The 26,701-nt window shown below is 44.8% G+C and overlaps 1 protein-coding gene across 1 annotated transcript; it reads left to right on the top strand.

The window, feature by feature from the left end:
* The first annotated feature begins 264 nt into the window (after positions 1–264).
* LAP3 (leucine aminopeptidase 3) lies at positions 265–24,634 on the top strand. The gene is made up of 13 exons (XM_029235954.1): positions 265–465; positions 2,855–2,970; positions 4,279–4,333; positions 4,798–4,903; positions 5,923–6,082; positions 7,374–7,538; positions 10,208–10,366; positions 15,233–15,357; positions 16,553–16,641; positions 17,519–17,621; positions 21,618–21,697; positions 23,496–23,605; positions 24,057–24,634. The coding sequence occupies exons 1-13, from the start codon at positions 364–366 to the stop codon at positions 24,244–24,246; spliced, it is 1,560 nt and encodes a 519-aa protein (XP_029091787.1). The 5' UTR covers positions 265–363; the 3' UTR covers positions 24,247–24,634.
* Positions 24,635–26,701: the final 2,067 nt, after the last annotated feature.

Raw genomic sequence — 26,701 nt, 5'->3', positions numbered from 1 at the left:
CTCTTCGTCTCAGTCCGCACTTGCACGCCCTGAGCGCCCACCACAGTCTCGCGTCTATCCCAGTACCGCCCAGTCGGCCCGCCCCGCCCCTTGGGCGCACGCATGCTCGTCCGCGCCCAAGCCCTACCGCGCCCGCGCTGGCCCTCACCCGACAGACCCCGCCCCCGACGCCCTCCCGCCACGCCCCTGGCGCACGCCCGGCACGCCCCCTGGCACCTTCCCCGCCCCCTAGGCGCGCGCCCTCCGCCCACCTACCCCCTCTTACCCCCCCAACCCGGAAAGCTGGGCTCCCAGGCGCGCACTCGCCCTCCTTGCGCCACGTGCTCGGTGGAGGGCGGTGCGGGGGGGGGCCGAGCCGAAAAGATGTTCTTGCTGCCTCTTCCGGCTGCCGCGAGACTCGCCGTCCGACATCTGAGCGTGAAGCGTTTCTGGGGACCCGGTCCAGCCGCCGCAGACATGACGAAGGTGAGAGGCCGCGGCTCGCTCCGGGGCCGCCGCGAGTCTTGCCCGCGGGCCACGGGGACTTCGGGTCAGGTCAGGGCCGCGTTGTTCCGGGCTTCTGAGCCGAGTTACAGACATTGGCTAGAAAGAAACGTTTCGTGTCTTTGCGGAGCTCGGCGTTGGCAGCGGGCTGCGCGGGGCTGCAGACCCCCCAGTATTCTCCAGCCGGCTAGTGCCGAGGATGCGCTCTTCCTTCTCTTGCTTGAAAGTGCTAGGACCCGAACTCTGCGCGCGAGGGAATGATAGCCGTAGCTCCCGTTTCCTGAGCTCCCACTCTGTGCCGTGCCCTTATTTCATTATTTTGTTTAGTCCTCTCAGTAACCCAGGGAAGGACGGCGCCAGGATTGTTCCCACCTTAGCTAGGAGGATGCCCAAGTTTGGTGAGGTGAAATGCCCTCTAGGGTCCCAGAGTCGGCCAATCACTGGCCCCGGCTTCCACACCAAGTCCTCCCTCCCCCGCTGAAGTTAAAGGCCAGGAAGACACAGGCTCTCAGGGAGTAAACTGACTAGAAGGGTTTCTAGAGAAAAATGTCTCTCTAGGGAAAAGGGCTTTGCAGGGAGACCCATCTGTTCGTGAGATTAGAAGTGTCCTGCAGAAGAAGTGCCTCCTCCATCTAACTGAGCTCCAAAACATTGTGAAGAGGGTCACTGTTCGGTCGTGGGGGATCTGGAAAAGGGGAACAGCTTGGCGGAAGGAGCACATGTGTGGGAGTCACGCTTGAGGACCAGAAAGACTGTGCCTGGCTAGGAGTGTTCTAGATGGGACTTGAGCTCAGGCCTCTCCCTGAATCACAGATGGCCGAGGGACCAGAAGCTTGTCCCCTAGTCTGTTCAACACTATGGAAATAGATCCTACTCAGGTAACATCCGTGTTCTGTCTGATCAGTTCCCTACTTGGTTCCCTGGAATCCCAGACAGTGGGCAGTCTGGGTAAGTTAGAACCTGGGAAGGTTACCAACCCCGAGGAAGCCTATTTTCTTTGATGGAAAGGACAGGACATGATTTGGTCTAAGTACCAGTGTGATTCTGTAGAAAGGACAGAGGACCTGAGGGAAGGCATCCGGATTCTTGACCAGTTCTGTTGCACACGGGCTAGTATGTCAAACCAGGTTTCAGTTTTCTTATCCATCAGATGCGAAGAAGACTGCTTGTTCTTTCCACCTCACAGAGGTGCCCTAAGTCAGAACACATTTTTAAAGTCATAAATTGCTGTGCAAAGGCAAATAGTGATTCCTAGGTTTACTTCCTTATTTCACATGTTTGGGGCCTGGAGCTTAAGGAGATGAAAGGATAAGCGACTAAGTGCTGGACAGAATGCTCTGGCCTCACCCTCCCGGTGAAGGTACATCCTTTTCCTTTCTTCCAGCCTATGAGTTGGCCAGAGTACTTGTTAGTATTGGCAAGTACAGCCATTGACTTTATTGGAATGACCTCCCAGAGTATTGCAGATTTGCATTTGAAGCTTGTAGGGGAGGAAAAACTTACTTCTACTCTCCAAGGTTCTAGGGCTGCACCTAAGAATGAAATGGACATAAAACAGATTAACAGGAGAAAGGCATACAAGTTTTATTTCATATTTTTATGTGTACATGGGAATCTTCAAAAGGGAAATGAAGACCCGAAGAATCCTATAGGCCCGAAAGCTTATATACCTTTTTAAACAGAGATGGGGAAATTGTGGGGATGTGATAAGGCAGAGGAGCCTGGGGGCATTAAGTTGAGAGACAGGGAAATATATGGGGGAAACAAAGGGAGGATAAGGGTTATTTTAGTAGGTTTGTTTGGTGTTGACTCCCAGTCTATGGTGATAAGAATGTTCTCTTCCTGGTACAGGGAGAGAAGCGTTCTCATGGGAAATTTTATGACCAGCTTTTAGATAGGTGGGGGGGGGGGGGGGGCGGTCAGAGAGCCCTTCCTGCATCTGCTTTTTCTCAGCTGCCTGCACCTCAAAGTAATCAATATGCCAGAGTGGCATATTTTGGGGTGGCATGTTCTGAAGAACCCCTTCCAGATCTGACTTCGTTACAAATGGAATTGTTTTCTTAAAGCACCTTTCTGCTCTTCTTTATTTGAAAGTGAAGGAAGCCCTCGATGTTGTGAAAGCTCTTGGGAGGGACCATCAAGACCAAGACAGGTAGTAATTGCGCTCTTGCATCGGCAGGAGTTTGAAACATTTAGGCAGGATGTGATTGTAGCTGACTGCCCAGCACCTGCTGCTGTTTTGGCCTTGTTCTTCTGTCCTTGAGGGGGACACGGTTTTGTTGAAATGATTAGCCCTTTCTGGAATTTGGGAACCCTTGAGTCCCTCTCAGGGATCTACTCTAATTGTATTCACCTTTTCTCTTGTTTTCAGGGCCTTGTTTTAGGAGTCTATAGCAAAGAAAAAGAAGATGATGTGCCCCAGTTTACAAGCGCAGGAGAGAATTTTAATAAATTGGTGTCTGGAAAGCTGAGAGAAATCTTGAACATGTAAGTATTCATCTGTGGGTTCCAGTTTTTAAAATGCCCTGAAAGTGAAAGAGAATATCTTTTCGGTGCTTTATCATTAGTAGATGAAAATGCACGGAAATACACTGGCTGGGATCTTCTCAGTGGAAGTATGTGTCTGTGGAATGCACATTGGTACTTCAGGTTCAGTATTGGGTGGGTCCACAGTTCTGGGAAGTCAGGCTGCTTCAACCAAACCACAGACTTATGTGAGAGGCTGACCCAGCAGGATCTGGAAAGTACCATATTTCCTCAGCCCACCCTCCTGGCTCCGGTTTGTTTCTCCCCACCCCCTTCCCACCTTCCATCTCTCTACCTCTTTAACTCCCCTTCACTTGTGGGGAACAGCCTGGGCTGGTTCAGAATAGGCTGAGGAGGCTGCAAGCGTTGAGTTTCAAGGGCTTCTCAGATCTTAAATGACATGTGAATCGCCTGGGGGTGTAGTTAGAATGCACATTCCAGTTCAGTAAATCTGGGTGGGGCCTGAGATTCTAACCACTCTTGGATTAGCCAGGGTCTGGGGAAGGTAGGGAAGCATTGGGGTTTCCAAGTCCTTCTGAGCTGCCGGCCACGTTTAACAGACACAGAGGTGACAGCATAGGCCACTGCAACTGTATATTATTTGGATTACAGATAGTCTATTAGCATCTGATAGGTGTAGTCTAATAATTAGAGTAATTGTCTAATTATTGAATGACAGAATTTGCATCGCCTGTCAATTTATACCAGTCCTTCACCAGTAGGCAGCTCTTTCAGCTGCCTTGATTAGTTCATTAACCCCAAAGCTAACCTGTATGAGTACAGAACAGCCTGGCCTTCCTGACTGTGAGGTACCAGGGCATGCGGTCCTCAGGCTGTAATTGTGCGTTGCCACCTGCTTTGTTTTTAAATTGCCCGGTATCCCATCTGTAGATAAATCACAAAAAACGTCCAGGTTGAACACACTGCCGTCAAGTCAGCCACTTAGGTTGGTGTCTGGCGTCTTTTATGAGGTTTAAGATTGAGGTCAGCCTCCATCCAGTGCTCAGCTCTCCCCTCCATTACCCATCCATGGCATCGCTTTCTGTAGTTGGCATTAAATCTAATCTGGAAGTTTTTGAGATAGAATTAGAAGTGCTGCATCTGAGAAATCTGGCCTGAGAGAATTCTGTATCTGATAAAAACATAAGTGTAGCAAATTTGCAGAGGCATCAGAGCATACTGTAATAATGCTAAAGGTTTGTTTATGTCACTTTTTAATGGAGCAGAGCAAACTATAATTTTTAAAACAACTGTTTCTTCTTGTTGCAGATCTGGACCACCCCTGAAGGCAGGCAAAACCCGAACCTTTTATGGTCTGCATGAGGTAGGAGGTGAAAATAAGGTTTATGTGGCAAACCCTGAGTTAGCACCTATATGTGCCAAGTACTGTGGCTGACCAGTCAGGCAGAAAATTTTGTATCGGATTATGTGTTCGTTTTATCCCAGGATTAAGCCGCAGGTATTGGTTAACATTGTAAAGAGGCGAGTTGTTGTCAAAAAGTACCGCATCTCTTGTATTCCTCAGTCTGCAGGCTTTCTTGGTTCAGTGGCCCTGTCTTACACAGCAGAGTTATTTGCAGGATTATCCTCGCTCTCCCTTTGCAACACACAGTTATAAAATTTAACCAAGATAACAGGGCTTACAAAAATAAAACAAGCAAACTTCGTGGAGGGTTTTGTCCCGTGCAGCGCTTTAGGGGGTTGTGTGCAAGCTCCTGTGCCATTTCGTGCTGGAAGTGGATGCTTTAAAGACGTAAAGCAGCTGATCTCATGTATCTTTTGGAACAGGACTTCCCCAGCGTGGTGGTGGTTGGCCTTGGCAAAAGGACGGCCGGAGTCGACGAACAGGAAAACTGGCACGGAGGCAAGGAGAACATCAGGGCCGCTGCAGCAGGTTCTTTAACTTTTGAATTTTAATGTTGGTAAAGATTCCTAAGGATCACTCGGTCAGATTATGTCTCCCCTCTTTCCATCACTATCCCCTCACGTTCACATAAATAACTCTGAACAGATATTCAGTTTCCCTTACCTAACATGCTTGGCTTTACTTTAGATACAAAATGTTAGCTTGTGGAATTTTATTTTTATATTTCTTTAGCTTGTGTCTGGGGGTTTCAGGACCACTTGTTCCCTCTTGCAGTATCGGCCTTAGAGCTCTGTTTTGCCAGAAAGTCCTGGTGGGTGATTTTTTCCTTTTTTGGAATGCAGCCCTCATGTTGCCCAAATTTTATTTTATTTTATTATTTTTATTTATTTATTTTTAATTTATTTTTGGCTGTGCTGGGTCTTTGTTGCTGCGCACAGGCTTTCTCTAGTTGTGGCATGTGGGCGCTACTCTTCGTTGTGGTGCGCGGCTTCTCACTGCGCTGGCTTCTCTTGTTGTGGAGCACGCACGCGGGCTTCAGTAGTTGTAGCTCGCGGGCTGTAGAGCGCAGGCTCAGTAGTTGTGGCGCACAGGCTTAGTTGCTCCGCGGCATGTGGGATCTTCCCGGACCAGGGCTGGAACCCATGTCCCATGCATTGGCAGGCGGACTCTCAACCACTGTGCCCCTAGGGAAGCCCTTCTATGTCATTTTTAATGTGGCAAGCTCCTGGCGATTGGGACGCTTCATGAGGAAACCCTAGTGTTTCAGAAGTGATACTAGTAATAGCAGCCACTTCTTGAGGGCCCGCTTTGTGAGGTGCTAGACTAGTCATTTTATCCATCAGTCTGTCCTCCCACCCTCTGTGAGGTGTGTGCTTGTCCTCACTCTACAGAAGGGGAAGTGGAGGCTCAGAAAAGTCAAGTGTCAGGGCCAGGATTTGAACTCCAATTCTGATGTTTTCTCAGGACCCCACCCCAGGCCTCTGCCTTCTGCCCTCAGAGGTGTCCCTGACTGACTCAGGTTTTCTGGTTCCTCTGTCCCTGTGAAGCGGGGTGCAGACAGGTTCAGGACCTGGAGATCTCGTCCGTGGAGGTGGACCCCTGCGGAGATGCCCAGGCGGCTGCGGAAGGAGCGATGCTTGGGCTCTATGAGTATGACGACCTGAAGCAGAAAAAGAAGGTGGCCGTGTCAGTGAAGCTCCATGGAAGGTGATGGAACAAAACCAGGACCAGGCCCATTCCCTGCGTGCTGATGGCAGGGCCTTTTGGACATGAGCTACCTGCCATTTAGCATTGAGCACTGCCGTGCAGCTTGTCTGTGGCTCTCCCATGGCCTTAGCCATTTTAGGAGTTTGGTGACTGTGCCTCCATTCTGCTCCTGGCTTTCGTCCTGTGTGTGTTTCCCCCCTGACTCTCTAGACCCCTCCGTGCTTGCTGGTTCCTAGGAAACCATAACTGGTTGGCTCCCTGAGGAGGGAGGGAACAAGATGACAGACGGGTCCCAGCAGGTTTTGATGCAGATCATTTCCATCTACCCAGTGCCTGCGGGCCCTGTACTAAACGCCAGAGATACGCAGATGCAGGGATCCGGCCCTTGCCCTCCTAGTCTAGTGGGGAGACTCATCTTTGAGCAGATTTATTGAGCACCAACTACACTCCAGCCCTATTCTGTGTTCAGGAGCAGACAGTGTGGGACCCTCAGGAGACGGTGCTGGGAGGACAGCGGGGGTCCCTCCCGGTGGTTGGCAGCTGTGAGGTAGTGGGTAAGAATGAGGGCCCTGCGACCAGTCAGCCTGGCTTTGAATCTGCCTCCCACTTCCTGGCTGGAAGTGACTGAAGTCTCTCTCTGCTTCATTTTCCTCATTGGTTGAGTAGAGTTGTGGCTCGGATTTCATGGGGCTTTTACGATCACAAGACAGAACCCATCAAGGGTGTGTCACATGGTGAACTCCGTAAGTGATGAGTGGTGTTCTGCCTGTCCATGCGCCGTGTCAATTCCTGTTGTGCACGAGAAGAGCCAGGGTCGTGGAGAGCTCACCCACGTCCTTTGTCTTCTGAAGCCTGCCCTGCCCTCTGGTGGGTTGGAGTTCAGGGTCCCGACCCAGGCAGGGAGAAGGCGGGAGGCCTTCAGTTCCCCGGCAGGACTGAGCAAGGGGAGCTTGCTCTGTAGTCACACCCTGGAGGAGTGTAAAAGAGGCCTTTCTGTGGAAGCCTCTGCCATCAGATTTGGGGGGTAGATTGAGGGCTCCAGAGGTCCCTCAGGCCAACAGGTGAGGTGAGGATTCTAGGTTTCCTCTAGCTCAGCTCAGTGGGGGTCGTGTTTTCCAACACTTCATAAACCATAACAGCTGCCCCCCTGGATCAGATCACAAAGAATAAATCCGGATCCCTGTGTGCATCACGTTTCACTTGTTGTCTTCGGCAGGAGCCCTCCTAGCTGGGCTGTGGTGAGTGTTCTGGAGAGGCTGTCTGACGATGACCTTGTGCTTGCTTTTGCCAGTGGGGATCAGGAGGCCTGGCAAAGGGGAGTCCTCTTTGCTTCTGGGCAGAACCTGGCGCGCCACTTGATGGAGACGCCTGCCAATGAGATGACGCCAACCAAATTTGCGGAAATTATCGAGAAGAATCTCAAAAGTGCTAGTAGTAAAACAGATGTCCACATCAGGTAATTCAGGATTATGTCATAGACTCTTATGGCTAGAGCCAGACGGTGCCTCAGAGATCCTAAAATCCAGCTCTCTCACTATTCGGAGAATTAACTTGAGACTAGAGAGGTGAGGTCACCCACCAGCAGCCACATACAAGTGGGGGTAAGGGCTCAGTTTGAGGTCTCTCCCATCATATCTTGCTTTGATTTTGAGAGTGTTGTGACTGCACACTGCACATGTGTGTGTGTTTTGTAGCAGCTTTATTGAAATATAATTCATGTAATGTACAATTCACTCATGTAAAGTACGCAATTCAGTAATTTCTAGTATATTCACAGAGTTGTGCTACCACCACCACAGCTAATTTTAGATCATGATCATTACCCCGTGAAAGGAACCTTGTACCCATTAACAGTCACTCCTCATTTCCCTCTCCCCCTGGCCATCAGTTCATGGACATATGGGTTGTTTATACCTTTTGGACTCTGAATAATGCTGTTGTGAGCATTTGTATATAAGGTTTTATGTGGACGTATGTTTTCCTATCTCTCGGGCATGTGCCTAGGAGTTGAAGTATTGGATTGGATGGTTAACTCCTAACCTTTTTGAGGAGTGTGCAGATTGTATTTTGTTTCGGTGAATCCTTTCTGTCTTTTCTCTTTTTGACGTAAGTGAAGAACAGAGCACGCCTCCTTGGCATAGAATGAGAATCTCTACCTGGTAGATTCCGTTAGCTAGATCAAATAACCAGAACTGGTGTTCCCAGACCGTCCTCAGGTTCGTTGTCAGCAGCCAGGCTGTTGGATGTAAAAGGCTGCCCCTCCAGGCTCCCCGTAACCCTTTAAGCAAACCAAGTCTGAGTATTTGGGGATTTATGATTAAAGTAAATCCACAGATATTTGCTTTACCTAAAGAATCCTTTACTGTCAAAGTTGCTTCTCAAGGGCACTTCCATTTAAAAGGATTCTTCACTATTTAGTTGTGAGTAGAGTTCGCATTTTTCAGGAAAACCCCTGTGGTCTAGATAGAGCGAAGGAAATGTATAACGTATAGAAGACATAGTTTTGGAGCTTGATAAAATTGCTGGAATGGTTGCTATATATTCTGTAGCAATGTTTAGTCTCTACAAAGGTGTCTCGGTAAAGACTATTCCTTGATTTATTTAGGGAGACACCAGAGCTATGTTGTGTCAGCAGACTGTGGCTGTGTGGCCTCACATTGTCGGTAAGGGCACCTCCTGTGTGCCTGGGAACTTAGCATACAAAGGTGCGTGGCGGTGGTTCTTGTCCTCAGACAACTGAGGACCTTGCAGGAAGGAATAGGCAGGGAAATGGCTGTGCAGGGGATGCTACAGGGGCAGAGAGCCAGGGGAGGATTGTGGAAGAGTCGAAACGGCTTGCCAACAAAAGTGGTGCCTAAGCAGAGTCAGGGAGGTGGCTTAGAAGTGAACAGACAGGAGAGCGGGGCAGGAGTACCTATGCAGTGGCCTTGGGAAACTGCATGGCTTGAGGTGGAGCAAAGGGAAGTCGGCCAGAGATGAGGCAGGTCAGGCAGGCGGAATGTAGCCCTTAAACCGAGGCAGCTGCGTCAAACGCGCTCTAGCGTAGGTGGGTGTAAATCAAAGAAATACAGACTGTACTTCCAGAAGGGCAGGACTTTAATAAAACATCAAGTCCTGGGTTTGTGAATAAAAGTGCCCACGTTATATGGCCTCGCTTCTTTTGAAGCGTTTTTTTTTTAATCGTCATACCTTCCATTTTTATATTCTTTTCCCTCTGAAGTTGGGTGGCCCTCTCTCTACAATGACGTCCTAGATTAATAGTTTCAACAAGTGTCTAGGCAGGTGCGGGAGGAGTGTTCCTTGAATGAGGTTGTTTCTGGTCTGTCTGTAGCAGGGTAGGATTTCTCCCCTGGCCTAGTTACTGTGGCCAGAAAGCAATACAAAGCCCTTTTGGGCCTCCAGCCTAGGAGGAATAGCGATGTGGCATCTGTCTTCTGGTTGGCACTAAGGACTATTCCCATTAAATTATCCCCATTGATCCCATGTTTATTAAGTAATAACTAGTTTTCCCACTTCAATCAGACATCTCAAACTGTGAGAAATAGTGTGACAACATTAAAAAGATGGAATTCCAGCAATTCTGTAAAAGCAAAGAAATAGGTAGTTTAATCAGTGGAGTGTAGTTTTGTTGGTTCTTTGTTTGTTGATTGGTTGGTTGGCTATTGCTTTGTCTTTTTCAGAAGTACCAAAAATAAATCCGCGGACTCCTCAGCTACCTTTGAGCACCCTTTATGGTCTCAGAGCCTTGCTAATTTCATCTTTAAATTAAAACTTTAGAAATACGTGAGTGGCTTGGGGGAAAAAATCAAGTAATACTTGTTTATTGACTATGCACTATTACCTGACGTTGTATTGCATACCATACATGAATTCTCTTAGTAATTCTACAGCTAATCTTTTGATGGAGGTGTCATTGATCTCATTTTATAGATGAGGAAACAGACTCAGAATCAAGTGACTCTCCCAAGAATATACAGAAAGCAGATAGGAGGTGATAATTGAAGCATTAACGTGTCTGTATTAAGAGCTTGTATGTTATACTTTTTTACACACGGATGAGCTATTCTAAGTTATTGAAATGGAGATAGCAACATGTATTTACTTTTTCCCTTTTCTGCTCTGTAGACCCAAGCCTTGGATTGAGGAACAGGAAATGGGATCATTCCTCAGTGTGGCCAAAGGGTCCGAAGAGCCTCCCGTCTTCCTGGAAATTCACTACAAAGGCAGCCCCAATGCAAGTGAACCTCCCTTGGTGTTTGTTGGGAAGGGGATTACCTTTGACAGGTACTTCTTTACTGCATCCATGCTTTGTATTTTGGTGAATGCTTTGTATGCCATTGTATTATTTGGTGTGTAATTTGGTTCAGAAGCATGGTGTTTGGTCAGATCTTATGTGTAACTTTAAATATATTAGGCTGCCACTTACAAAACACCTACTGTGTGTCAGAGGCTCTACTAGGCATTTTACATATATTAGCCCTGATCTTACGCCTAGGAGCTAGGCATTGCAGACATCTTCAGGTAAGGAAACCATGACTCAGGTTAAATAATTTGTTCAAAGCCCCATAACTAATAGAATGGGAAGTCAAACTCAGCTGTGTGTTTAAAATGTCTTAAAATATTTCCATCATGCACTTTGATTCTCCTGTGTGGATATTAAGGATTTCCAAGTAGATAATGGTGAGGCAGCTTTCCAAGTAGATCATGCTGTCTTCCCTTTGCTTACTTGAGATTACTTTTTTTGCTGACCAGTCTAGCTTTCATTAACCTCCTTAAACCATAAGTGTTCCTTAGAATTGGAAGCTGTCTCTGGTTATTTCAACCAGGGAGAAGCTGAGTTCGAAAAGATGATCTGAGTCAGTATTTCCCATGGAAAGCATTTGCTACTGAATACTAGTTTCTGGGTTGCTAATTAAATGTGAGACTTGAAAAGGATTACTTGATCAAAAAACTAGGTTAGATAAAACAAATTGTTTTTTATTTTGTTTTGTTTCAACTACAGGACTTCTTGGGGGTATAAAATACAGCATTTTCTAAATTTCCTTTTTTTTAATTGAAATATAAATATAGTTGACATCTTAATTTCCTTTTGAAGGGAACGTTTATCTCAGGAAATCAAGGTTCATAGAAACTGCTTTGGAAAATGCTGCTAGAGATCATAAAATCTTGGTGTCCCCTAGTGTGTTTTTGCACCCATTCAGAAACTCCATCTGAAACGTGAATGAGTGAATCCCACCCTTACAGGAGTGTTTCTAGGCACTGTGATGCCTCTGTCCTGGGCAGATCTGGCCTCCAGGCTGGTCTTCCTTGTACTAGCAGATTGTAATGCCTCCTGTGTTTTCCATCCACTGGTTCACGTTCTCTCCTTTAAAGCATTGGTCTCCAAACAATCTTCGTTATGTAGCCCATCAGTAAAAGATTCGAGCTCATACCACTCAAAATACACATATTTATTTATGTCACATGCATATACTGTTGTATTAAAGTGTGTATTATAAAACACTACAGCAGGGAATTCCCTGGCGGTCCAGTGGTTAGTACTTGGCGCTTGCACTGCTGGGGCCTGGGTTCGACCCCCGGTTGGGGAACCAAGATTCCATAAGCCGCGTGATGCAACCAAAAAAATAAAAAAATAAAATAAAAATAAATAGAACACTACAGCAGATAAAAATAAGAGAATGAAAGTTGTTTTTAAACATCTTGCTAATTGTGATGGTTTTATACTATCACGGGCTAATATCTTAATTGAAACATTTATGCTTAGGGTGAAGTTTATTGTTCATTTAAATCTACTTGAATTTTTTGCTATGGTAATATGAAGCAAGGAGGCCTGTCCTAGTCTTCTGGGTTTAGAGAAGGCTTCCTAGAAGGAATGACAGTTTTAGCTTAAGATGTGAAGGATAAGGGAGTTAGTTCTGCGGGGAGTAGGGCAGGGAAAGAGCCCGGTGGAGGCTGCGGGTGGGAAGGAAGAGGGGAAATTCCTGGTACTGAAAGCATGCCAGAGTGGCCGTGACAGAACGTGACTGGGGGAAGGGACGAGGCACAGCTGGAGAGATAGGCAGAAGCTGGGTTGTTCTGGGCCTGGTTAGATTTTGGACTTTGAACAGTTGGAAGTAACTGAGGGGTGTCTAGCAGAGGGAAAGAATGACGTGAGAGTTACACATACAGTAAAGTCCACCCATTACGTGTTCAGTTCAATGAGCTTAACAACCGTGTGCACCCATGCAGCAAACCACCTCTGTCATGAAAACAGAACATTTCCCTGACACCCCAAAAACTCCCTTGGGGAATTTTGGGGGATGCTCTTTTGCAGTCATCCTCTCCCCTACCCCACCTCAGACAACCAGTCATCTTTCTGTTATTGTAGATTAGTTTTGCCTCTTCCAGAAATTCATTTATGTGGAATCTTTTATGCCTGGCCTCTTTCTCAGCATATTATCTTTGAGATTTAACGATGTTGTGGTGATATCAGTAATCTGTTCCTTTATATCACTGAGTCATATTCCGTTGTATGGAAATACCAAAATTTGTTTATCCAGTCATTGCTGAGGGAAATTTGGGTTGTTCCAGTTTTGAGTTATTAGTAATAAAGCCAGCATCATTAGAAGCCTTTATGTGCATATATGTTTATCTTTCTCTTAGTTAAACACCCAGGAAAGGAGAGTTGAGTTGTGTAATAACTGCATGTTTAACTTTATAAGAAACTACCAAAGTTTTCCAAGGTTCTTATACCATTTTGCATTCCCACCACCAGTGTACAAGGTTCTAGTTGTTCTCCATCCTCCCCAGCGTTTTATGGTGTCCGTCTTTCTAGTTCTAGCCACTCAGGGAGTGTGTAGTGTATTTCTTTGAGGTTTACTTTGCATTTCTCTGACTAATGATGTTTAGCATTTTTTATGTGCTTATTAGCCATTGGTACATCCTCTTTCATGAAGTGTCCAGATCTTTTGCCCTTTATTATAGGAGTGTTTGTCTTACTGAGTTTTAAGTTTTTAAAAAATATATTCTAGATACAAGTCATTTTTTCAGACAGATGCGTTGAAAATATTTTTTTTTCCACTGTGAGGCTTGCCTTTTCATTTTTTGAAGTGGTGCCTTTCGAAGAGCAGTTTTTAATTTTAATGAGGTATAATTATCAGTTTTTAATTTTATAGTTCATACTTTTTTTGCCCTGTTTAAGAAATTATTGCCTATGCCAAGTCTGTGTTTTCTTTGACAAGTCTATGGTTTTAGCTTTTAAGACTGTGATCCATTTTGAATTTTTGTGTATGCTTATAAAAAGCATTGAGGTTCTTTTGTTTGTTTTGTTTTGTTTTTTTCATCTATTTGTAAAAGTTTGGTAGTTGTATGGGTAATGAAGTGAAGGGGTAAGACTGCTATAGGGACATCTGAATATATATAGGAGCCAGGGAAACATCTGAATGACTGATGGTGGTAGCCTCAACTTGGATGGATGCAGGAGAAAAGAAATGGATGGATTGGAGGGGAATCTAAAAGGTGAGCAGAGATAACTGCTGACCTTTGACTAGTGGTTATTTAGAATGATAGTCCTATACACAGAGTGGAACCCCCTGAACAGAAGTGGCCTAGAAGTAGATAGAAGGACAACCTCATGCACCAGCTTGCTCTCCTTGCCCCCATGGGGTTATGTCTGGACTTCTTGGACCAGGAGTGTACTTCTTTTCTTATTCTGAGCCAGTGGATAATCTTTAATTCTAGGTGTAAATGACAGCCATCTAAATATCAAGTGCAGGGCTTCCCTGGTGTCACAGTGGTTAAGAATCCACCTGCCGGGCTTCCCTGGTGGCGCAGTGGTTGAGAGTCTGCCTGCCAATGCAGGGGACGCGGGTTCGTGCCCCGGTCCGGGAAGATCCCACATGCCTCGGAGTGGCTGCGCCCGTGAGCCATGGCCGCTGAGCCTGCGCGTCCGGAGCCTGTGCTCTGCAACGGGAGAGGCCACAACAGTGAGAGGCCTGCGTACCGCCAAAAAAAAAAAAAAAAAAAGAATCCACCTGCCAATGCAGGGGACACGGGTGCAAGCCCTGGTCCGGGAAGATCCCACATGCCGTGGAACAACTAAGCCTGTGCGTCACAGCTACTGAGCCTGCGCTCTAGAGCCCGCGAGCCACAACTACTGAAACCCACACTGCTAGAGCCCATGCTCCACAACAAGAGAAGCCACCGCAATGAGAAGCCTGCGCACCACAACGAAGAGTAGCCCCTGCTCACCGCAACTAGAGAAAGCCCACGCACAGCAACAAAGACCCAGTGCAGCCAAAAATAAATAAATAAAATAAATAAATTAAAAAAAATAGGTTTAAATATCAAGTGCCTTGGAGGTGAATGAGAATTAGGACCTGATTTCTAAGGTGAGCAGATGTCAGAGCAAGGAGTTGACTCTCTCACCAAGGCAAGTCAGCAGCAGAATCCAATTAGAACTCAGAGTAGAAACCCCTGGCTCATTGCCCGGCCTGCAGAGCCAGTGGCTCTGGATTCTTATAAACCGGAAGCAGAAAAGTCACTAGTTAGTTCAAGAGGTCTGTTTGGGGCAGTGGCTTGGGTTTCTTGGTAATTAAAACCTTTCTCAGCTCTTGTGTTTGGGCACTGTCTCGAGGCTTTGGGCTAGCATCTTCCTCGTGCCTGGGTTGTATTTTGCTGTCTGCAGGATCTAGCACACCTTGGGGGTGTCAGAACGAGTTCTCTCGTGTCTTCCTAGGAGTTGAAAGGGATCCTCCCGGTCTTCTGTGAGCTTGTCAGCTTTCCCCAACAGCTTGTGACGTTCAGGTTCAATAAGTTGATCAATTTATAAAATTTGCTGAAAAGACAAATCTACCTAGGTGTCAGGAGTTCAGATGGGATTTGAGCAGTGTTGACTGCATGATGTAGTAATGTTTCCAGTGGCACTGCTTAAATTTCATTCATACAGAAATAAAATGAGCTAACATACCCACCTGTATTTCTGGAATTATTTTGTCTTTTATAAAAACCACAATATTATCTTCTTAAATGCTGAAATCATTGATTCCCAATTTGGAAATTTCTTGGCGTTTGTATGTGGTAGTTTACCCTCAGCTTACACGTTCTTTTTAGGGAAATGGTCCTGGCCCCCTTCTTTGCTATTAACATGGTACATTGTCCTTTCCCCCCCAGTGGTGGCATCTCCATCAAGGCGGCTGCAAACATGGACCTCATGAGGGCTGACATGGGAGGAGCCGCCACTATCTGTTCAGCCATCGTGTCTGCCGCCAAGCTCGACCTGCCCATCAACGTCATAGGTGCGCGGGAGAGGGAGGGTGTCTTGGAGAGCTTCTGGGATCCTGTCAAATGGTAGAACAGAGACAACAAACATGGTTTCCTCTAATCTGAAAAGATCAAGAAATGGTTTTTAAATAGGTTTTCATCGAGTGGAAGATGTTTCTTTAGCTGAGATAGGTGTTATCTTGTCTGAACTGGCAGAGTTAAATGTATTCTGCGTTGTGGGCTGTAACTAGAATTGATTTTACTTCTGCAAAAAGTGGTTAGCAGTCAGGGGCACATAATGTCAAGTTTGCGGTTAACTCCAATGGAAAATGCTCAGTCAGTAGTCAGGGTAGTGATTACCTCATAGGGTTGTGGCTGATTAAGTGCCTCGACATGCAGAAAATGCCTGGGACAGAAAAAGTGCTCAGTACGCAGGCGATTTTTGTAGTGCAGGATGCCAGACACAATGCTGGGGGTTTGCCATGTGTCAGGGGGAGCTGGGAGCGGGGACTGAGGTCGAATGACTTGCGCAGTGTCACTTCCACTGCATGGGAAGGGAGGACTGCAGCCTGGGTCTGTCTGATATGCCCCCTCCCTCTCCTCCTCCATTTTTGCTGAGCTGTTTGAAAGTGAGTCTCAGACATCACGACACGTCACCCCTGAATACTTCTGCTTGTGTCTCCTAAGAACAAGGGCATTCTGTGTAATGACAATATCATTTCCAGGGATTGATACAGTAACCAAATTCAAACTGCCCAGTTGTCAAAAAAATGTTTGTTTTATATGTGTGTCTATACACACACATTTATTTATTTCTATTTGTTTTTGAAATCTTGGAGCCGCTCAAGGATCACCCCTTGCGTGTGGTCACCGTGGCTCTTTAGTTTTCTTTAATCTAGAGCCTATTCCTGCCCCCCTTTTTTTTCTTTCATGACACTGGCAGTTTTTAAAGGTTCAAGGTCGTCTTGCCATGTCCTACAGTTCGGATTTATTTGGTTATTTCTTCACAATAGAATCAGGTTAGACTTCTTTGGAGAGAATGACATGTATTTCCTGTTGCTGGTGCGTGTAATGTCACCTGGGTCACTGGTGATGCTAAACTCGATCACTTGGTCGAAGTGGTGTCTGTGACTGGCATCTGTTGAGGGCCCGCTGATGACCTAGGTTCCATGGGTGGTGTATTTGGACCTAGCACACTCCATGTTTCTTCATATATTCTTTTTTTGTCAGGTTTGGCCCCTCTTTGTGAAAATATGCCCAGCGGGAAGGCCAACAAGCCTGGGGATGTTGTTAGAGCCAAAAATGGGAAGACCATACAGGTTTGTAGGTGGAAGACACAGCCTCTGAGTTCTGCTCTTTCTGAAGGACTCCCAGCACAGCCACATCAACACATCTTGAATGGGTGCAGAGCACTGGCTCTATGTAGGGAAGGGCAGTGCCTTTATTATGAGTAGCTTTTCATGCAGTCAAAAGTACTTCTTCATGGGAACTTTAAGATTGTTTTTCCTACCTTACTATTCCTCCTACTTCCTGAATGCTGTACACACAAATTACCACGAATTTGCAGCCAACCCTGCAGAACAGGGAAAAGCAGTAAAAGTGCAGGCTGTTTTCTAGATGTACCTTCGACGTGATAACTTTTTCCATTTAGCAACTCATTCGAGTGGAAAACGCATTCTGCATCATGGGTGCTGCATCTGGGGATGTGGCAGCAGGTCGTCCGCTGGGCACGTGTATGCATGTACACACACACTGCCCATAACGACTGAGCCTCTATTTAAAAGAAAAGGATATAATATATATGAAGTTGCTGAACTTGCAAGAGTTCTCCGGTCTGGAGATCCAGGCTGCTGCTTCGATGTATCTTTCTTAAACTCTTTAGCCTTTTTGTTTTCAGAAATCTTGATATTTTTTTCCCTTCCTGTTATAAACTTAATGGTAGAGTGAACCAGACATTTCTCTTTATTTCAGCCTCCAAAGTCATCAGCATTTGGTTATCAGCTCTGATACAGGGATTATTAAATTACATTTGCTCTTCAGAGTAAATATACTATTCCCGTTCTAATGGTTTTGATACTCGATGACAAACGTCACACCAGCGTTTTCTTTTAAATTGAACATAGCTGTGTCTAGATTTTATGTTCATTATTTGTATCATCTTACCCTTTTTTTTTCTTTTGACCTTCCTCTTTGCAGGTGGATAACACTGATGCTGAGGGAAGACTCATCCTGGCTGATGCGCTCTGCTACGCACACACTTTTAACCCAAAGGTCATCATCAATGCCGCCACCTTGACAGGTCAGACAACGTGCTTTTCCTGCTTTTGTTTGAAGAAAGTCTCATTTGTTGGCATCGAGTGCACACATTGTACTCAGGGCATTATTTTGCTGAAACCTGGCTCGCTCCATTTGCATTCAAATATCTTTCACCAGAGGAATTGTTCTGCAGTTGTAAACTGCTTCGAATATTAGCCTTGTTGTTTTGAAACATCCCAGGCTGTACCTTTAAATAAAGAAATAACAAGAGGGTCAGGTCATTCCATCCACAGCGACGACGTCTATGAATGATACTAAGCGATATTTTCTGTTACGATTGCTGTTTGATACAGGTCTGAAAAGATTAGTGATAAATTCCAAAATCAGTAGTTATTTTTATTAATCATAACGCATCTAATGCCCCCTAAGTGTTTTTGGAACTTTTGTACTTGAGGTTATACAGAAATAAAAACACTGGGGATGGAGGTGGCAAGGTCCTCATGTAGCAGAGGCGGGGCCATGTAATGTGTTGTGTGAAGCTTGCTGGCTTTAAGGCCAACCCAGGGGTGGCTCCCAGCTGTGCTACTTCCTAGTCCGCCAGCCTTGGCTGATTCCCTGACACCCCCGAGCATCAGTACCTGGGGACAAGTCTGTTTGTCTCGCAGAGTTGTGAAGACTGGAAGGAGTTTCTGGAAAGCCTCTTTAATGCGGCGCCTGCACGCGGCAGGCAACACCACCGGCTCTGTAGAGTAGGAGTAAATGCCTAAAGGGACGACAGTGGGCATTGCTTTATTGCAGAAACCCAGTGTTCATAATCTTTATCCAACAGTTCTCTTTTTAGGAATTCACTCCGTCTCCATCTTTTTTAAGATTAAAATTCAGATCATTTTTTATCCTTTGGTTTTAATTCTTCCCCTGGTCACGTGAGCCTTTACTTTAAGAGAAATCAGTTCATGTTTCTTTTTTATGTGTTTCTAACAATAGTCCACAGATTTATATGCTAAGAATCCTTTTTTCAAGCTGGCATTATAGTATTTTTATGGTCTTTTGTCTCCCTTTTCAGTTCAGCAAACATTTTAAGCTGAACAACAGAGGTTCTGGGGCTGGTGTTTGAGGGGCAGTGCTGAGGTGGGTGATAGTACACCCTTTCTGTAAATGAGGAATCACAGCCCTCCACCCCCTTTTTTTTTCCAAGCCTGAGGGTGTGAGAAGGTGGGAAAGTTGGTTGCAGGTAACTAAGGGCAACCTGATGGGGGAGCCTTCAAATCACCCCAGCCGTTGTCCTTGCTGAAGGCTGTTGATGGCTCATTTTAGTTCCCTAAATAACTTACTGAGCCCCTTCTTGAGTTCCAGGAGCTGGGATTCAAAGGGGGAGGATGAGAAACAGTTTTCAACCCCAAGTTCATAGCAGGAGGAGGAACGTAGTCTTTAGAAGGAGAAAATAATTTGTCCTGCCTCTTAATAGCACGTGACTTTGACAATGTCTCAGTTGTCTCGTCTGTAAAAGGGGTATAATAGCACGTCACTGGCAGGAGGGGTGCCTGTGAAAGTTAAATAAGGTGATACAGGTTGTTGTGCCTGGTAGACACTGGACAGATGTTATTGACCTTTAAAGGGTAGGCCTGTAGCAGACTGTAGGGGCAGCGGCTGCTCAGGGGGTGCCATTCAGTCATGGTACCTCTCATTTTCTTAATGCCTGTGATGTAGGATGGAACGAGAGTGGTGACATCAGCACCTTCCTTGGAGCTTTGATGTTCCTTCCATACTCTGAGAAATTCTGGTAACACTGATGAGTTAGCACCTCAGTATACAGCTTCAAAAGTACCTTGTAAAAGAAAATGGAAGGTATGCCCCCGATAATGGTAATTCTGAAATTGGTGGTGGTACTAGTTCTGTAATTATGTAGAAAATAGATTATTTTCTGAAGTATGTAATGAAATCATCTCTAGAGCCATGATCCCTGTTGGATCACATTAAATATTTATGTCTCCCATTTTCTCTTCCTTTAAGAGCGGATATCACATCACATTCTTGTTTGCAGTCAGTGCTCATCTTCTCTTTGAGAAATTCACACACTGATGCAAGACTCTTACAGGGCTGATAGGGATGTTTTGAGGACAAGTGAATAAGTATGGAAAAAGCCACTAGCTTGAAAAGTAAAGTATTAATGAGTGTGTATCTCCGCAATCATATAGACAGACCATAGGCAGTGAGTAACCAGCAACCATCGTAGTATCTGGGATATAGGGGATGCCATGAATGATTGTTGACACAGTCGGCCTGTGTTTAATCCCTTCAGATGGCTGGGGATACAGAGGTGGGTCAGGACAGAGGTGAGGCCTGCATCCCATGGGGCGTGGCAGTCAGCAGATCCTCACACTGACCAGCACAGAGGAGCTGTGAGAAAAGGAGTCCGTGAGAGCCTGTGCATCTGGGGATTTGACAGGTCTGAGATGTCAGGCATCTTGTCTGAGAAGTGCTGCTTGAGCTGGGATCTGAAGGAGGCGGCGTTAAGTGGGGAGAGTGAAGGCATCTCTAGAGGTGTGTGTGTGTGTGTGGGCAGCGGTGAATGGGGCCGAGAGGAGCAGAGCGTGGCTGGGTGGGGACTTTCGGGACCCGTATGCTGATAGGCACCAGCCCCCCACTGGCCTTGGCCTGTTGCGGGATTTAGTCTGGAGCCAAGTGCAGCAGGAAGCTAAGAGTGGAGACTGTGGGATCACATTTGCCCTGTGAAAGGGTCCCTGGCCGGCAGCGTGCTGAGTGCAAGGGAGAAGGGCCGAGGAGACGCTGGCAGTCTAGGTGGGCTAGTGAACAGTGTTTGGTTGTTGACTCCGGTGGATGTGTAAGTGTGTGTGTTAAGGATGAGTGTCTGCGTTTAGCTTCAGAATAATGTGTCAGGTCTGAGAGTATAGGTGAAACAAGTTTGCCCGTGATTTGATAATTGTTTGTGGTGGTTAATGGGTGCTTGCTTGTATGTCCATTACATTACTCTCTTTGCTTTGTGTATATTTGAAGTTTTTGACAATAAGGTTTTTTTGTTTGTTTTTTTGAAGTATTACCATAGTCCAGTGGTAGATGATGGTGGTAGCGGTCATGGTGAAGGGAAGTGAATCGGTTTGAGATATAATTGGGAGGTAGAGTAACAAAACCCCAAGGGACAAGGACCCAAACAGAGTTGCCCAAATGTCATGTGGAATCACAGGTTTTTACATATGGGTCACCGTTACGTTTACACTACACTGTAGTCTGTTATGCATGCAGTAGCATTATGTTTAAAAACACAATGTACATACCTTAATTTAAAAATACTTTATTGCTGAAAAAGGCTAATTAACCATCATTTAAGCCTTCTGCGAGTCACAGTAGTAACATCAAAGAAGACTGATCACAGATCACCATAACAAATAATGAAAAAGTATCAAACATTGCAAGAATTACCAAAATGTGACACAGAGACGCGAAGTGACCAAATGCTGTTGGAAAAATGGCTCTGATAGGCTTACTTGACACAGGGTTGCCACAAACCTTCAATTTGTGAAAAATGCAGTATCTGCAAAATGCAGTAAAGCAAAGTGCAATAAAACGAGGTACGTCCGTACCTCTACCCAGCGGGCTTTTAAAGTCATTAAGAATACTTTTAATGAACTTGTTTATAAAAGAATAAACGTTTAAAGCATAAGAGGAAGAGCACGTATTGGACATGTACAGTATGGTCTTAATTATGTTTCTTTTTTAAGTTTAGAAGAAATCTGGAAAGAAATATTAAAAATATGTAGTGGTTATCCCTGGGATGAGATTATTGGTGATATTTGATGTTTGCTTTTTTTTCATTTTCCTTAATAATTGAAGGTGAATTCTAGCTTGAGAAACTAGAAAGATATTAAATATATACAGCAAGGATTTCCCAACATCATCTATTTTCTAAAATGAGGGAGACATTAAAATAGGGTAATGGCTAAAGTTTTGGTCTGCATAGCAGCAGAGAAACCTGTCTCGCCGGAAGAGACTGAACGCTGACCTGAAGTGCTGTGTCTTGCAGGTGCCATGGACGTAGCTTTGGGGTCTGGTGCCACTGGGGTCTTTACCAATTCTTCCTGGCTGTGGAACAAACTATTTGAGGTAAGAATAACACAGACCTAGATTATGGAGATGATTTAATTACTCCAGCCTTAGAATGCTATATTTCTTCATTAAAGTGATTTTTATGTTGTAGATTTGCCTTTGAAATGAAAATTCAATAAACTCGATTCAGTGTGGTTTTCTATAAATGTTCCAAAATTATGGGTATGATGCTATATTCCTCTTCTCCTCCAGCAGCTTCAGAATGAAGTGAAAATAACTTTAAAATATCCCTGATGTAGAAAAGGTTACAAGGACAGCTTTGTAGAAGAAGGAATGGCCTTTTAAGGAATACGGGTCATGAGTCAAGTAGGGGAGCATGTAGGTAGGGCTCACCCGCGTCCCTTGTCCCTTCGCGGGTGGTGAGAAGGACGACTTCTGCAGCTGTGCTCTGTGCCTCCTCCCAGCGCTTTCACAGCAGCCTCTTCCAGTTTCCCGTCACCACCACCCGCCCCCCGCTCTCGCTGCCATCAGCTTTGCCCAGCGACGCCACTCTGTTAGCCTCCTTTAGCTTGTCCAGAGGCAGCGTGTACCTCTGGCGTCTTGGTGACACCCTGCTCTTGGCTTCCACGATAATCTTTTCTGGTTTCCTTCCTCGCTGACTTCTGTTTCAGCCTCCTTGGCCAGCTTTTTCCTTTGTCTGCCCCTTTGGTTGCCTTCAGTCCCGGGCCACATGTTCTGACTCTGCATGGTCCTCACCGGAAAGCCCGTCGACTCCCCTGGCTTCAGCTGGCACCTCTCTGCTGAGCTCCCATCTCTCCTGCGGCCCAGCCCCTGTGCATCCCGCTTGGCTATGAAACAGCTCCATCTGGCACCTCATTCTTTCAACAAGTAATTAATGCGAGCTTACTATGTGCCATCAGAAACAAATACAAAATGTCCCTGAATACATTCTTGATGTGGTTTAAGGTCCTAAACTGCCCTTCCACCCTAAACTGCTTCCCTTTCACCTCTGTCATCTCACCATTTGTGAAGCCCCCCTCTACCGTCCCCAGCCTCAGGGAGAAGCTCAGCCCCCTTGTCTCCTTCCAGGTAGGCTGTGGGGCCTCTCTTCTGTGCCAGGCACAAAGTGTCCAGTGTCCCTCGCTACTGTCCACAACGTCGTTGTTGGTTTTGATTTTTTTTTTAATTTAATTTTCTTTAAAAAATTAAAGTTATATGTACATAAACACTGAAATAACAGCCAGCAGTCTATACAGCCTACAGCCTCTTGTCCTGGAGGCAGTTGCTTTCAACCCTTGGTGGGTTCATCTGATAACTACTCAAGTCTCAAAACAGCAGCTTACATTGCTGCTTCCTGACTTTTCACTTTTGGCTCTCACCTTTGACCACAGTGTATTAAAACAACCTTTATCCGTTTCTCCTACTAGCCTGTGGGCCCTTTGATGGCTCAGTTATTAAGTGTCTTTATATCCCCAACACCTTGGTGCTCAGCAGTTCAGTAGGTGATGGATGGATGGATGGATGAATGAATGTGTAAATGATTACATGAATTAATGAGGTCACGTTATCTTAGGAGATCTGGCCAAATCAAACCAGCAAAGCCTGTCTGTGCTACAGGTTACCAGCTTATTCATTTAAACTGAGACCCATAGTATTAGTTTGACGATTCTAGCAAATGCCCTACAAATTTGCGGGACTCTTTTACAACATTCCTGGCTTCTTTTATAATTCTTAAGTAAACCTTTTAACTAACTGAAATAATTTTGCAATCTGTTCTATTGCATCATGTTTTAGAGTAACAGGTCAGAACCTGCTTCATCTACTCTGCCAACCAGCATACCTATTTGTTCTTTAGGCCAGCATTGAAACGGGAGACCGTGTCTGGAGGATGCCTCTCTTTGAACATTACACAAGACAGGTTGTAGATTGCCAACTTGCTGATGTTAATAACATTGGAAAATACAGGTATGTAAAATAAGCTATAAAAGTACATGTTTACAGTCATCATTGGTTGCCAGAAAGACCATTTTCAGTTTAATCCTCTTTCACAAAAGGTTTAGCTGTCCAATTTTCTTTTGATGTAGTGCTTGTAAGCACTAATTTCTGTCTTTTATTTTCAAGGTATTTCCCAACTGGTTCTCAAAATCTTGCATGTTTTCAAATCTAAAGGTCATTTTAAGCAAATGGTAAGGGAATGAGATGCAAATATGGTCATTACCATAGGAAAAAGAATTTATGCTTAAAGCTATGTCTGAAAATCCTGAAAGTGATTTCTGTGTTAACATCTTAAGAGGTCTCATTAGCTTGACTTTGCTCTCTGGCCATAGAAGCCACTTAGCAAGAATGGAGGATCTTAATAGAATGTTCAGTGCACATTTACATGGGGTTAAATGTTGATTATTGTCTTCCCCTTCAGATCTGCAGGAGCATGTACGGCTGCAGCGTTTCTGAAAGAATTCGTGACTCATCCTAAGTGGGCGCATTTAGACATAGCAGGTGTGATGACCAACAAAGATGAGGTTCCTTATCTGCGCAAAGGCATGGCTGGGAGGCCCACGAGGACCCTGATTGAGTTCCTGCTTCGGTTCAGTCAAGACAGTGCTTAGTTCAGATGCTCTAAAATGCCTTCATTCTGTCTTAAACAGGCAGTAGAGCTTCAGAATACTTTTGAATGAATAGATCAAAATCTTTTAAGGGAAACAAAGGATGGTATTTAAAAACAGAACAAAATGAAATTTGTATGCCTTGATTTGTTTTTCATTTTATGCAGAGATTTATAAAGGTAAAGCTACTATCTTGCTTGGCAAAGATTTTTAAGATACTCTCTCTTAAATGAATAATGATGATTTTTTAAAAGCTACCTAATCACTTTTCAGAGTATATGTTTGTAATTGAGGAGCAAAATTGTATTTCAGATTTGTGATGCTGGGAATATGAACAAACTAAAAGTTGCTATGCAGTTGTCAGAAACAATAAATCCAACTTCTTGTGCTCCCTGGTGTGGCTCTGATTTACTTATATATTATTATAAACCCAGTGATGCTATAATATAACTTGTCTCTTCTAGCTGTGTTATATGAACTAAGTAATTAAGTTGGATTTCAATGTTAATGATCACTTTGGGGCACTCAGTGATGAGCTTATGAGTTTGTGAGGCGGTACTATTATCCCCACATTACAGATGAGGAAAATGAGGCACAAGATGGGGTTAGTAACATGCCAGCGATGTCACCAAGCTAATAAGTGGGAGAGCAGAAAGCAGTAGAGCTTTCTTTTTTTTTTTTAATAAATTTATTTATTTATTTTATTTTTGGCTGTGTTGGGTCTTTGTTGCTGCCCGCGGGCTTTCTTTAGTTGCGGCGAGCGGGGGCCTCTCATTGCGGAGGCTTCTCTTGTTGCAGAGAGCTGGCTCTAGGCACGCAAGCTTCAGTAATTATGACACTTGGGCTCAGTAGCTGTGGCACACGGGCCCTAGAGCACAGGCTCAGTAGTTGTGGCGCACAGGCTTTGTTGCTCCGTGGCATGTGGGGTCTTCCCAGACCAGGGCTCAAACCTGCGTCCCCTGCCTTGGCAGGCGGATTCTTAACCATTGCGCCACCAGGGAAGTCCTAGAGCTTCCTTCTAAATCTGCACAAGTGGAATTTTGATTGGTTTTAGTTCCAGGTGGTAAGCAAATAGTTTACAGTCCCTTTTATGGTCTTCTTTCAGTATTTCCAAATAAATTCCACATCCATTCAAGTCCCTAAACTGAAAGAAAGCATTGCAGTGGAACAATTAAGAATGCCAGCTCTGGAGGCAGACTGCCTGGGTTTAAATTTTTTTTTTTAAGTATTTTTATTTTTATTATATTTTATAAACTTATTTTTTGGGCTGTGTTGGGTCTTCGTTGCTGTGCGCGGGCTTTCTCTAATTGCAGCGAGCTGGGTCTTCTCTTGAGCACGGGCTCTGCGTGTGCAAACTTCAGTAGTTGTGGCGCGCGGGCTCAAGAGCTCAGGCTCAATAGTTGTGGTGCAGGCTTAGTTGCTCCACAGCATGTGGGATCTTTCCGGACCAGGGCTCGAACCCGTGTCCCCTGCATTGGCAGGTGGATTCTTAACCACTGCGCCACCAGGGAAGCCCTGGGGTTAAATTTCTGCTACATTTGTATTGGGTGAATCAAATTACCCACAAATAGGATCTATTTTTTTTTTAAGACTTTGACAAAGTTTGACAGTTCTTTTTAATTGGAGTTATTTTTAACATTTAATATTTTAAAAACTTGACATGTAAATGGATATTATGTGTCTAAACTGGCTTTTAGAGAGGGAATGACAATGGACATGCATATCCATGTTAATAAATAACATGAATTTGAATTAATTAAAATCAGGAAGGAATAGTGTGTAAACACAGGTTCCTCTGGGTATCTATATCCAGAAGCTACTTCAGCAGGGAAGATGGAAACGGAGAGGTGGAATTACCGGCTTGTGAAAGGAAACTAAAAACATTTAGATGTCTTCTGTGTGATTCTCAGAAGACCAAATAGGGATTTGACCTTTCTATCAAAGGCTTTTTTATAAGTAAAAGAACAATAGAACTCTTGTGTTTACTAGAGTGTGAGATACAAAAGGCATGGTTGTAGTCCTAGATTCTTGTGCTTATCTAATCTGGTTGAGATGAAATTTAGTTGCCACTGCTGGTGCATCTGGCTACCAGGTACTCACAAAACCTTGGTGGACCCTTAGAATGATGTTCCAGAGACTGGTGGTATAATCTGCATATAAATCACTAAGGACAAGGCAGGGCTTGAGAGAGCCGTGGCTTCAGAGAGCAGCAAATCCAAAGCAGCGGTTTAGAATACAGTAGTGTTAAAAGATAGCTGAAGTAAGAATCCAGAATTCAAGCAGCCCTATGGGCATTGGAAACCCAGGAGTAAAATGTAAAATGGTTCCACTCCTCTATTTTTCATTGTATACAATAGTTACATTTTTAATTAAAATATTATTTATGTTAACATAATCGGCTTATTTTTACATGAATATATTTTTTAAATTCTGTTTTAATATTTACCTATTATTTTTA

The sequence above is a fragment of the Monodon monoceros genome, unplaced genomic scaffold (assembly GCF_005190385.1).
Source record: "Monodon monoceros isolate NGI ecotype Baffin Bay Population unplaced genomic scaffold, NGI_Narwhal_1 Super_Scaffold_20, whole genome shotgun sequence".
In the NCBI taxonomy this organism is placed as follows: domain Eukaryota; kingdom Metazoa; phylum Chordata; class Mammalia; order Artiodactyla; family Monodontidae; genus Monodon; species Monodon monoceros.
This window is presented reverse-complemented; position numbering and strand designations above follow the sequence as displayed.